At 55.9% G+C, this 12,774-nt stretch overlaps 1 protein-coding gene across 2 annotated transcripts in view; it reads right to left on the bottom strand.

Annotated features, from left to right (window-relative positions):
- Nucleotides 1–2,496: 2,496 nt before the first annotated feature.
- The window catches only part of USP36 (ubiquitin specific peptidase 36), a 33,478-nt gene continuing 23,200 nt past the window's right edge, over nt 2,497–12,774 (bottom strand). For both annotated transcript variants that reach the window (XM_043905335.1, XM_043905336.1), the window contains exons 14-21: nt 11,375–12,013; nt 10,681–10,811; nt 8,256–8,843; nt 7,632–7,825; nt 6,020–6,121; nt 5,236–5,351; nt 4,774–4,925; nt 2,497–4,574 (exon numbers count right to left, since the gene is read on the bottom strand). In XM_043905335.1, coding sequence (XP_043761270.1) covers nt 4,794–4,925; nt 5,236–5,351; nt 6,020–6,121; nt 7,632–7,825; nt 8,256–8,843; nt 10,681–10,811; nt 11,375–12,013 — 1,902 coding nt within the window. In that variant the 3' untranslated portion in view covers nt 2,497–4,574; nt 4,774–4,793. The remainder of the gene's footprint in view (nt 4,575–4,773; nt 4,926–5,235; nt 5,352–6,019; nt 6,122–7,631; nt 7,826–8,255; nt 8,844–10,680; nt 10,812–11,374; nt 12,014–12,774) is intronic.

The following is a 12,774-nucleotide window of genomic DNA, read 5'->3' as shown; positions in this document are numbered from 1 at the left end:
TCCTGAGGGGGTGGGGAAGGAAGGAGCAGGACGTGCCTGGGGCTGGACCAGCAGGGTGTGTGCAGCAGGGGCCCCTCCAGGCCTGTACATGCCTGCTAAGTTGTTTCAGTCGTGTCCATCTCTGTGCGATCCTGTGGACTGTAGTCTGCCAGGCTACTCTGTCCACGGGATTCTCCAGGCAGGAATACTGGAGTGGGTTGCCATGCCCTCCTCCAGGCGATCTTCCCAACCCAGGGATCAAACATGTGTGAGTATGGGTTAGAGGGAAGGAGCCGGTGCAGGTGACTAGCCACAAGGTCCCAAAGGCCAAGAAGGAATCACGTTGCTGAGCTCCCACCAGGTGTCACGTGACACATCCTCAGGCTGGCCCCTGGTAGGGCGAGAGGATTCCCAGAACCTCATTTCTCCCAGAATCTCATTTCACCCAGGTCCTGTCTACACCAAGGCTGTCCATGCTACCAAGACTGGGCAGGATTCACACCCTGGCCTTTCCCATTCCATCACACCAGCCAGCCTTTCACTGCTCACTCCTGACTCCTGAGGTTAGGCCACGCTTCTAACGGATGCTCGCCTAGTTCCCTAAGTGTTCAGACAACTGCGCTTTTTTCTTAGTCGGGAGACACCAAGCTCCGTGGTCACATCCTTCTTGTACCTGTGGTTCTCCCCATTTCCTGTTCTGATAGCATGCTAACATCGCAGGTTTGTCTGTACCACAGCCCCACGTGATACAGGATACCTCTGGTACAATGGTGCCCTACCACTCCACTTCCCAAGCCAGAGGTCTTCCCCCGGCCCTGAACTTTCCACCATATTTGTTACCTCTGCTCTCGATTCCAAGTACCCAGGTGGCCCCACCTGTCTAGTTACTGCCATGTCATAGTTCCAGACAGGAGCACTTCTTGACTGGCCTGTTGGACTGGTCATCCTTGCCCATCTTCTCCATCCCCACCCCCTGGCCCGCACACACACAGTTGTCTGCCTCGGGTGTGTAGAGTGAATCAGACCTTGTATTCTCTTGCTGAAAATACCCCAGGCACTCACCAGAGCCTGAAAGACACACAAAAGCTGGAGGCACGAGGTTCCTGCTGAAGGTATCAAATGAGGAATACCCTGGGCTTTCGCTTTGTCACCGGACCGTGTCAGTCAAGGGAACCTGGCTGGCCAGAGACTGCTCACAGGCCAATGATCTGTTCACAGCCTCCCCTCGTCTCTGAGGCCACATCTGGTAGAGCTGGGCCTCCTCCTGATTCCCACAGGAGTTGGCAGCTCTGAGCTTGAGACCACAGGCTGACAGGGGAAACTTGGCCGTGTTTGTCTTCCACACACCCAGAACCACAACATGCATAGAGCTCTGGTCTGGCTCCTATGACCCTTGCGCCGGATTTGTGATGCATCAACTCTGGCCGCCACCCAGCCTGTGATATGCAACTTTTGGACACAAGCTCGGCTGGCCGGACAGGCCTGTGAGCTGTACTCGGTCACCCCAAACTCTCGCCCACCCGCCGAGCATCCCCTCTGGTTTGGGTCCATTTGATGCCTCGCTTCACCTTACTTTGCTGTCATTTTGAGCCATCTGGCCATACCCCCACGGTGACCAGGGTAGAGACAGTCCTGTGTCTGAGGGCATCCCTGAAGGGAATGAAGGGGTGAAGAGCTGTGGGGCTTGGGTACCAAAACCCACCCACCAGAAACCTGCCCCGGACTGTCACCCACTCACTGGTGCTGCTCTTGCCACCTGTAACCTCCCAATCATGGGGGGCTCTGCAGGGCCCTGTGCCCTTCCGGGCCTTGCCCCAACTTCCAGGACACGTGCGATCAGCCAGACCCTGACCTTCCTGCTCGTTAGGCCCAGCCTGACCAGACCAGCAATGTTCACGCGGGCCACTGAATTCCAGTCCATGCAGGAACCAAGCCTTCCTTACCAGAGCCTTCAGCGTGTGGCTGAGGCAGTAGCCGGGCACGTCCACTCAGGCCAAGGCTGAAGGCGACCTGACTACATCATTGTGCCCGAGCCAGGCTGGGAGCAGGGGCAGTGTCCCCAGACTGGAGGCCTGCGTCGCCCTTGACAGCTGTCAGAAAAACTCAGTTTGGTAAAACCTATGATGTCTCCCTCATCTTTACCTGCAGAAATCCAAACATTCGGTTACAAAAATTTTCAAACAGACCTCTGTGGAATGATACTGTTTCCATGTTTCAATCTGATGCTCACTGAAAATCATCAACAAAGCTCAGGGAGCCACTTCAAAGGATCCCTGCCTTCTTAAATTCGGGTAAGTGTATGTATAACATTAAGACACTCAGATAAACCTCTTTATTCCTAATGAAGACCTGCTCTAAGCTCTCTCCCACAGACTGCCCGAAGTGCCTGGCTCCCACTCACGGACGGGTGACAGAAAGCACCCAAGGCTGACGTCGCGTGTGAACGGGGCCAGCGGACTGAATAGGTGGGTGGGGGGGAACCTTTTAAAAGCCACAGGGAAAAGACACAGGCAGGTCTCACAAAAACTCATTATTTTATTGCACTGAGATCTTGGCAACATCTGTGCCCCCTCGGTCCCTGGCCATGAGCTGCGGGCTCATTGCACACACCGGGCCTTGGTGTAACCAGGGCCCCCGGCGGAGAGGCAGGGAGTGAGAGGACTGGACCACCAGGAGAGGTGCCCCCTTCACAAACACAAAGTTAAATTAAACCCATGTTCTCAGTCAACAAGTGTCACCCTAAAAGCTTCAGTTCTTTACCTTGATGTGTACGCAGCCAGGATCTGGGCTCACATTCTGGGCCGTTCCTTTCCCTCAGTTTGGAGGACTCGCCTACCTAACAGTGATAAACGCTGTGGAGTCAGGCCAATGCTCATCACTGCCTGGGAGAAAACGGGTGATGTGTTTTCCTCAGAAAAAGGCATTGTAATTATATAGTGGAGAAAGGAGAGACTGATTTGGAGAAGAGGGAGAGAAAGAAAAGGAGATAAATTCTGTGCGAGCAGACAACAGAATTTTTCTTTTCCAACCAACAAAACATAATAAGAATACGGTCGGGGAAACAGTTCACACAGGAATGAATGTTGACATCTTCAGATGGGGAGAAGAAAATCCTTCCTGCCCATGGAGGCACCTGCCTTCCCTCCTGAGATGACAAATGACAAAGTCACAGGGCACCGGGGCGGGCCGCTCAGTTCTGAGCAGGTGTGGCTGACATGCAGGAGTCAGGCCTCCAGAAAAGGGCTCCCTGGCCAGTCCAGGCAGAGCTTGGTTCCCATCTGCTGAGGCCAGAGCAGCCCCAGCTCAGGCCACGGGGTATTATCCTCCCTACCTTTTAAGAGAGGAATACAAACCTGGGAAAAACAAAAACCACCACCCACATGAAAAAATTAATGTATCTCCCCGTATAAAAAATGTTTTAACGCTTTTTCGACACCACCTGGGTCCCCCAGGTCCCAGAACAAAGGGCAAAGCTTGGTGAGGAAGAAAGCAGGGGCTGGACGAGTGCACTGGGGCTCAGGCCCAGGAGACCCCTTGGAGGGCAGGACCAGGCCAGACATTGAGCCACGCCCACAGGAAGTGATCCCAAGAGGACATGTGCTGAGGGATAATCTTCAGACTTAACTTCTGTACCTTCTACCACTGGGACACTGGTCTTTTTTCTGGACAATATCAGCTCACTGAGGATTTCCCGTATTTATTAAATTACAAGTTCGCAGGCACAGCTTGAAGAGGATAAAAAAAAAAGGGATAGTGATCGTCTCCAGTTACACAATCATCTTCAATTCAAAAGCACTCACAAAATTGAGCAAACGAAGCCAGTATTTGCATATTAGGGAAAGGAGACATATTGCTAATGGAAGCCACAGGCCTGGTCAAAAATAAACGTTTTATATCAAGTAGTAAAATAAAAGGAGGAATCTACCCCAAGAACACCACCTTGGTAAGGACCCCGGGGTTACTGCAGCTGCAAGGGCTGGGGGCAGGAGCGGGGAGGTCCAGCAAAGCCACCTCGGAACAGCAGCAGCCTGAGCAGTAGATGTGTTGTCGCATCTTTTTGGCCCCCTCCCCGCCCCACCTGGGCCGTCCGCTCTCCAGAGGGAGTCCTTTTCTTGAGATGGAGAGACGCACTGCCCTCTGCCCAACTCCAAAAGAAGAGAGAGGCTGCAGCGTGGGGCCAGCCTAGGGCTCTGACTTTCTGAGGGTGGACTGGTAAGGCATACAGAGCCCCCACGGGAGGAAGTGGGAGCCGCACGGTCCACGGAGAAGGGCAACTGGCCGCACGCTGTCACCTCCAGAGCTCGAGGTCACCCTGGAAGGCTCGGCCGCGTCCTCCCCACTCTCCCCCGCGGCCCCAGGCTGGACACTGCTGGCCAGCATCACAGGGCGCTCGGCCCCACCCTGCTTCCCATCACTGTGCTGCCCCTGCTCCCTGCATCACCACGCGGTCTGTCACAGTGCACGTCGTGTTCACCTGGGCAGAAGCCCAGGGCCTCTGTGGGCCGTCCCCCCACTGAGAGGCCAGCGAGTCCACGGCAAGCGGCTCTTCAGTCCAGACAGACCGTCCGCGGGGAGGGATGCTGTGTCTCTGGAGGCTGTGGGGGCAGAGAACATGGTTCCTGATGGAGAGAGAAGAGACCCTGAGGGTCCCACCATCATCCCTGAAGTGTGCGTCCAACAGAGGCCACGACACGTGACTGAGAGGGAGCCCAGAGACAGAGCACACACACCACACCCCATACCGTACACACCGCCCCCCCGCCCCCCCAGACACACACACGTACACAAACTGACCTATCTTGACAGCAGCACTTTCAGCGGCGATAGCTCAGACTGGAAGCCTTAGCTGGATGAGTCACAGACCAAAAATTCCGTCTACTCTGAAGTTTCTGGAAGGCGTTGAAGTTTCTCTTCTTCTCTCTCTTGAACTTTTTCACTTTCTTCTCCTATGTCAAGAATCAGTGTCACAATTCCCACAAAGGCCTCCCCCAGGTCCTGGTGGCTCCTTCCGAGTGCTTACTGCATGCCAGCTCAAGTGTCAACATGTGATCTAAACAGACTTGTCCTCCACGTGACCCTCAGGAGGTGTCCCCACGACCCCGACTTCACTGATGGCAGAGCACAAGCAACTGGGGGACGGAGACCCTGCACCCGGCCACGTGGCTCCCAGGCAGCCAGGCTCCAGCCCCGCCCTCGGCCACTTCAAACCGCCCTGAAAACCCAAGTCCCCCCTGCCAGGTCCACCACGTGTCACACCTTCCCTCGGTCGAACTCTTTGTCCCAGTCGTCAATGACTGTGGCTGTGCGGGCCAGCGTGCTGTCCTGGATGGCGTCCTGACTGATGGCCGACACCTCGCCGTCCCACGTCAAAACTGCAAGGCAGACACGTACGTCAGGACCTGGGTGGGCTCCCAGCTGCCCTGGCGATTTACTTCAAGGATGCAGTTTACATGTGAGGGTCTACTCCCAGGGATTCACCATTTCTGAGTGCCACCTTCTGGTGAGAATGGACCCACAGAGAAGGAAAAGAAGAGGGGCGGCGTGGCCTCTGGTTTGCAGGACAGTCAATGACTCTGTCACGTGAGCAAACACTGTTAACTCTCTCTACCACCAATCCTCAAAATTTCGTTTTTATAAACCCCTGCTCTCATTTGAGAGACAAAGACCTTGTGTTTTTTTCTCCAAGTCCGAATTAGAAAAATAATGTTCTAAATAAGAACGTACAGCACACAAGCCGGACGAGCCTTTCTGTTCACAGCCATCCCCACCCTGAGGCACACACGCCTTCTCCTTGCTCCCAGACCCCAGGGGGAAGCTGTTCCGGATCCTTCCGCAGACTAAACCCAACTGCAGGGTCCTTGACCTGCACACAATGGCTGTGGAGGCCAGAGAGGGTACAACTGACATTCACATTCCTTTTCCTGTCTTCAGAACCAAGCAATCTCTGTGCACAAGGCTCAACACAGAAGGCCCGCTTCAGGCCTCTATCTCCTACATAACCCGATCGTAGGAAAATAGAAGTCAGGTCGCAAAACAGTACCTCTTCTCCCATAAGCTTTATCAGATGAATATTTTAGCAATTCTTGGACCACATCAGATTCTCTCTCTCTGTCCCAGGATGCAAGTGGAGCCGGTCCCAGCCCTGTAATCAGAGGAACATTTACATACATTTAAATCACCAAGAAAATGATCACACACCTTTTATTTACAACAGCACTGCAACACTTACTAATCACAAATTACTGAGAATGTGTAAAAGCGAGCTCTTTCTGCCTGCCTGTGGCAAGAGTGTTAACGGTTTCTCTTCCTCGCCTGGAGAGAACCGGCAGAAACATGGAGCGGAGGGAACTGGAGGGACGAGGCGCCTCTCTCCACCGCCACCACCGCCACTGCGGCTTGGTGGGGCAGCTCCTGTCTGCTGGCCCTGTCCTGAGAGAGCCTGGCCAGCAAGAAAGGACATCTGCACAGACAGTACTGACTGCCCCTCATCATGGCTCTAGAGACGACATCTGAGCTGGCCCTGGCCTCTGCCCTGCCCCCCAACCACCTCCAACCGCCAGAATGGACTCGCTGTCCTAAACACAAGCCTCACCTCATCTCTCCGGGCCGCCAACTGGGCAGTGACCTTGGGTCCTTAAGACTCAGTGCTCTGAGCAGGACAGTGTCCACTCTCCACCCCCAACCTGTTCCCACCAGCCCCACTGGCTGCTCCTCAGCACAGCTCGGGCCTGGTGGTCACGCAGAGCCACGGACAGCCGTAGCTCTAGCCGACTCTCGGCCACCAAGGCCTGTCCCCACTTTGGGACTGTGAGCGGGCACATGGCACTGGGTCTCCCTGTAACCCCGGCACCCCAGCTGGGCCAGCGGGCTCACAGACGATGCCGCGGTCTGGTGACGGCCACTCTCTGCAGCCCTCTCTCCAGTGATGCTCCGGCTGCCTGCCGCAGCCACTCCTCACTGCCTAGCAGTTAGTGCTTTGCCGTGTAATTATCAAAACTTCACGTTCATTCATGGCTGCGTTTCTCTGGAGTCCGATACAAACTCCAGGTCAATCCCCAGGGGCCAGTGTACCCCTAAAGAAATAACACAACAGCGGATCCCCTGAGATCTGGGCCCCTTCCGGAGGAGCTGAGGACCTCCTCCCTCGTGTAACAGACACACTCCACCAGGAGAGCCCAGTGAGTCCTGCCAGCCAGAAAGAGAGAGAAGACAAAACACAAATGAGCTGCCTGGCAGGGGCCTCAGCCTGGGCAGACCCACAGCACCTCAAAAGCAAGAAGCTGCGTGATGGTCAGTCAGGCTCACAACTGAGAGAGGCAGAGGGAAGTGAGCTTCTGAACTCAACGCTCCAGGTTCAAGTGGCAAAGGACAACACCAGGCTGGGCGGCCCAGGAGTCACTGCAGTGGGAAGGTTCAGAAGGGAACAGCCCTGAACCAGAAGAAATGCTGGGCTCACAGAACGTGCAGACATTTACGTGTGTCCTGCCTTCTCCTGCGGGGTAGATCCGGCTGAAGGATCAACCAGGTGAGGAGGCCAGTGGGCAGACGGCTCCCCCCAGGGCGGAGGGCTCCCCAGTGAACCGCACCTGCCTCTGGACACACACGGCAGGCTGGCTCCCACCCTCAGCGCCCCCTCCCCGCCCCGTGCACACCTGTGGGGCCCCCGGGAGCCTGGCCATTCACAGCTGGCAGGGGCGTGCTCCCAGGAACAGCGGGGCCCCTCTGGCCCTCAGGCTCCTTCTCTTCTACTTCTTGTTGTGGCTCTTGTTTCTTTTTTTTCTTTTTCTTTCTCCTCAGTGATGTTGCAACGGTCTCTGGCTGGACAACGTCCGAGGGTGCACTGCTCCTGGGAAGTCAGAGCGGACAGTCGGCTCCGAGCAAATAGAAGCCCAAACACCTCGAGAACTCTGCTGGCGTGTGCCTGGCCCTGGAGAGCTCCAGGAGATACCACCCAAACCTGACCAGGACAGTGCGCCAGCGATCCACGGCCGCAGCCCAGGAAAGCACACGAGTGCGTTTTTAATCCTCACCGAGGCAAGTCCTACAAACTGGACAACAGGAGCCGAGCCCAGCCCAGCCCAGCCCAGCCCAGGTCACGTGACCTCCCAGCACACAGGGTACTGGCCAGATTCGGGACATGCCTCCACTCGCCAAACCCCGGGACAACACAGTCACACCCCAGAGGTCTGGGCGCCTATATCTCCAGACAGCACCCACCGGAGCAGACTGTGTGTGAGTGAGTGGAGGTGCAGGGCCCCCTGGCTCCTCACTCTCACCCGTGCCAAAATGGGTCCCCGGGGAGGCAGTCTCCTCCGTCACAGCTCTCCAGTCCCTTTCTCCTCCTCTTCCTGCTGCTCATGTAGGGCCCGTTGGTCATGCATCCCACGGGCCAGCCGTTCTCCAGGCGCTGGCTGCTCCCTGGCTGGTGTCTGCCCTCTTTCTCCGTTCTGTCCACCAATGGCTCCACCCGGCCCTCTTTCCTGCGTTCGGGGCTCCAGGGCGGCCCCGGTGTCCGCTCGTCCTGCGGTGGGGTGGCATCCACGTCCCCTGTGTGCTTCCTCTTCCTCTTCCTCCTCTTCCCGGGCAGGGCCACCACGGCCATGCAGGTCTCCGAGACACAGCCCCCTTCCACGTGAGTCTTCTTCCTCTTCTTACCAAGGCTCTGGGGGGGCTTGCTGGCCTCTGGCAGCTGGTATGGGGGGGCCCGGAAGGCCCCATTGACCTGAGGCAGGGGTGCAGAGGCGGGCGAGCAGCTCTGTGGGTCTGATGTCCCAAGAGGTTGGGGGCTGCTGGACAGTGATGGGGGACGGGGGTCGAAAGGGGGCTTCAGATGGCTGGAGGGTCTGGGAGCAGGTGAGACAGCCCTGTAGGGAGAGGCGGGCAGTGAGGACAGGCCAAGTTCTCCTGCCCTGCCCTCCCTCAGCCCCATCCCTCTCAGGTAAGGATTTTCAATGATTTTTCCCGGTAAACCTCAGATACGTACATGTTTCAGAGCAGTTAGAAAACACAGGCTAACAAGCAAATTCGAACCTCAGGATCAAAGTTCATAAAAATCACTACATATCTCGGTTTCTTGTCACCAGGTAGTCCAAAGTACTTTCACAAACTCCAGTGTTTTAAACTTTCAATACCAATGTGTTCAGAGGAAAGCTCCACCTAGCAATAAACGTCCAGCCTCCACAAGCATCACGTGTCTGAGCACAGGCAGTTAAGTCTTACAAGAAAGGCAGATATAAGCCTACCTGTCTTTTGCTATTACGTTCCTAGGATTTTCCTCTGAAACTTGGGGTTTATGAAGATCAGGGAGACAGACTTTCCAGCCAGCTACACAGCAAGATGAGCAAGGGGCAGGACTGGACAGGCGAGAGACTCTTGGGTCTCCTTCCTGTCAAATGTGTGTGTTGCTAACTTGTGGCTCTGTGTGTGCTGAGTCACTAAGTCACGTCCGGCTCTTCTGCGATCCCATGGACTGTAGCCCGCCAGATTCCTGTGTCCATGGGATTTCCCAGGCTGGCATAGGGGAGTAGACTGCCATTTCCTTCTCCAGGGTATCTTCCTGACCCAGGGATTGAACCCAGGTCCCCTACTGGCAGGTGGATTCTTTACCACTGAGCCATTTGGTAAACACTTCTGTCAACTATGCAACCATGGAAAAGTCAACTTTCCACTCTGAGCCACAATTTTTCTCATCTGTGAATGAATGACAATAATGCCCACCTCTAGAGTTATTAATTAAACAGAACTGTCTCATCGCTGTGTAAATCAGAACAAACCCTGATGGCCACACAAATTGTATTACTATAACATGTTACTCTGCCTTTTTTGGAATTAAAAAAAAAAAAAAGTATGTCAAAGAAACACAGAACAAAATAACAAATGTATGTTGTGAACGTTTAAGGACCTACCAAGTGAACGTTTAAGGACCTACCAAGTGCAAAACCCCTGTGCCAGCAGCGAGAGTAGGAGGGGGCTGGGGGAAGGGAATAGCGGGCTCCCGAGTGCAGGGCCTTGAGTGAGGCGGGCAGGGAGGGCATGATGGCGCCATGTAAATGCTGAACCCATCCAAACCACCTTGTGGCTTTGCCTTGTCCTCCTTCCTTCTTTCCTCCCTCCCTCCCCAGCTGTCAAAGGCAGAGCCTCACTTCTCAGACAGCCATTTATCAGGAACTCTGGGCCTTCTGCCCTCAACACCTGAAGGGACTCAAGCGTCCCTGTGCAGAGCGGGCCGGGAGGCAACAGCCCACGCCTCCAGAGGGGCATCTACCCGGATGCTGAAAAGCCCCACGGAGCCACGGCCCCTGCGGCGGCCCCCAGAGCCCACTGGGAATGCCCTGAGGGCCAGGGTGACAGACCCCACCTTGCCCCAAGATAAGCCCCGGAGCGCTGCTAGGAGACACAACCTGAACACAGGCCTCTGAGCTCACACGGCGCCTGTCCAAACACCCACCACCCCCGCAACCCCGGCCTTCCACTTTGGGGTCCTGTCTCGGCGCTGGGGATCCCCAGGGAGATCAGTTCAAACACCTCCGTCACCAAGTGCACGTGGCAGGCGGACGGGAGATGAAGACAGAGTCAAAAAAAGCCAGGACCGCAGAGGCCAAGCTGCCTGTGCCCGCGGAAGCCCCTTGGGCAGGAGGACAGAGGAGACGCCGGGCAGACCTCTGCGCCAGCCCCGCGGGGAGCAGCAGCTGCCCTGCTTACCGCATTGCACTGACAGGCCGGGTGGTGGCGGCGACGGGGTGAGTGGGTTTCCGGGGGTAGGTGAGGTCGGAGGATGGAGAGAGGGCAGGTGGACGGAGGTCATTGCCGGTTGCCCTCCGCAGGGTGCTGGCCTGCAGTTATTGACATAAATAAAAACTTGGTGGTCTAAAAAAGGTTGCCGTGAGTGAGGAGGAAAATAAAAATAAAATTAAAAAAAAAGAAAAAAGAGCCCAGAAGGGAGAATGAGAGGACAGAAGGAGAACAAAAAAAGGGAGTGTGAGGGGCAGGGGGGGAATGATAGAAGAAGAATCAGAAGTGTTTTTGGTTAGAAACAAAAAGGAAAAAAGGAAGGAAGTTTAAACAAAAACTTCAGTAGGACAATTATATCACAGCGCGTCAAGCTGCACATAGAGGTGCCGGCCAGCCTGTGTGCCCCTGTGCTCAGAGCTCCTGGCTGGGGCCCATCCCCGAGGCTCCCTTAGGACGTCTGCCCATAGAAATGGAGGCCCATCGGCCCCCAGCCTCATCTGATCACACTGCTGCTGCCCCCGCCCGCGCCAGGACAGCTCCCGCGTCCCTCCAACACTGCAGGACGCCCTCAGCCGTTGTCTCACCGCCCTCCCCAAAGCTAGAAGCAACCCCACTTCCTGGCTCCTACCAAGACCCTTCGGGGTAGAGCCGCCCACACACCCACCTTCTTGGCAGAGAGGGCCAGCTTTTTGGCCGGAGGAGGAGACATGGCGTTGGCCAGCTCGGGGCTGGTGCCGCTCGGGACGGGGCACTTGGCCTTCTCCGGCTCGGGGTCCTGTCGGGCCGGCAGCACCTTGGCAGGGCCGGCAGTGGCGGAGTGGGTTCCCTGAGAATCTCCGAGGGGGGTGGCTCCGCTCCGGGGGGCCTGGGGGGGCCTGCTGGTGGGGTGTTCAGGGCTGGAGCACCCCCCCTTAGGGGTGGGGCCCTCGTCACCCGCCTGGAGCCCAAGCCCACTGGGGGTCCCTGCAGCTGGGGCCCGGGGTGAGGTAGAGACAGCGGCCCGGCCGTCCCAGGAGCCTGGCCTGCGATCCTCGCTCCTGCTGCCGCCCGGCGCGCTCGTGCTGGGCGGAGGGGAGAAGTGCTGCAGGGAGGCCGGTTTCTTGACTTTCTTTCCAGGCTCATCCAGAATGGCTGGCGCGTGGGTGGGTGTTTTGAAAAGTTTGGGGGAAGGGGACCCCAGCGGGGGCTTGGGAAGAGCATATCCATTAGGAGACTTCAGACCCGACACCGAGCCATTCCTGGCAATGGGCACCCCAAGTTCTTCGGGGGTCTGTGGCTTCTTCATCATCGCAGAGTCTGGTCTCTAAGAGAGGAGCAAAGCAGAGGATGTGGTCAAAGCCAGAGGGAGCAGGGACGGCCCCCATAAGGAGGCAGCAGGCGGGAGCTTTGGAGGAGCCACTCCAAACAAATTATTGACATGGGCACACGATACAGACATCGCTACTTTTTTTCAGCAATTCCTGAGTTCTGCACAAATGGGTGTGCGTCTCTATAATCATCTTGACTATGAAAGCAGTACGTTTTCATCAGGATTTGAGAAATACAAAAATAGTATAAAGGGAAAAAATTTACCAAGTTCCATCCCCTAAACATAACCCGATTGATACGCTAGTGCCCTTCCCTGGGGCTTCTCTGCTGACACGGGCGCCTCAGTTCCAAGCATGCGCCATATCACGTGCATGCTCGGGCCCTCAGCAAAGGTCTGTAACGTTTGACTAGCGGACAGCGCACCATGTGAAGACCTTAGGAACTAGACTGGCTCCAGGTAGCCTTGAAGTGACCAGCTGGGGGCTAAGTGCCCCATCCTTCTCCACAGCACCATCACACCCGGGTCTATACCACCCACACCCTGAAACGCTCCCCGAGGCCTGCACCGGGGCCACTCACCATGACCGGTCACCTCCCTCTCCCAACAGGTCAAGGTCCTACGCTTAGTAACTACTTGTCAATGAATAATCAAAAAACTGAATCTTCTCCTGTACTTAGTATTCCATACTCATTTTTTTAAGAAATAGAATGACTAGACTATTAATATTTTCATAAATTAGGATGCATATTGCCACA

The sequence above is a fragment of the Cervus elaphus genome, chromosome 5 (genome assembly GCF_910594005.1).
Source record: "Cervus elaphus chromosome 5, mCerEla1.1, whole genome shotgun sequence".
NCBI lineage: Eukaryota > Metazoa > Chordata > Mammalia > Artiodactyla > Cervidae > Cervus > Cervus elaphus.
The sequence above is the reverse complement of the archived record's forward strand: the minus strand, read 5'-3'. Positions and strand labels throughout refer to the sequence as shown.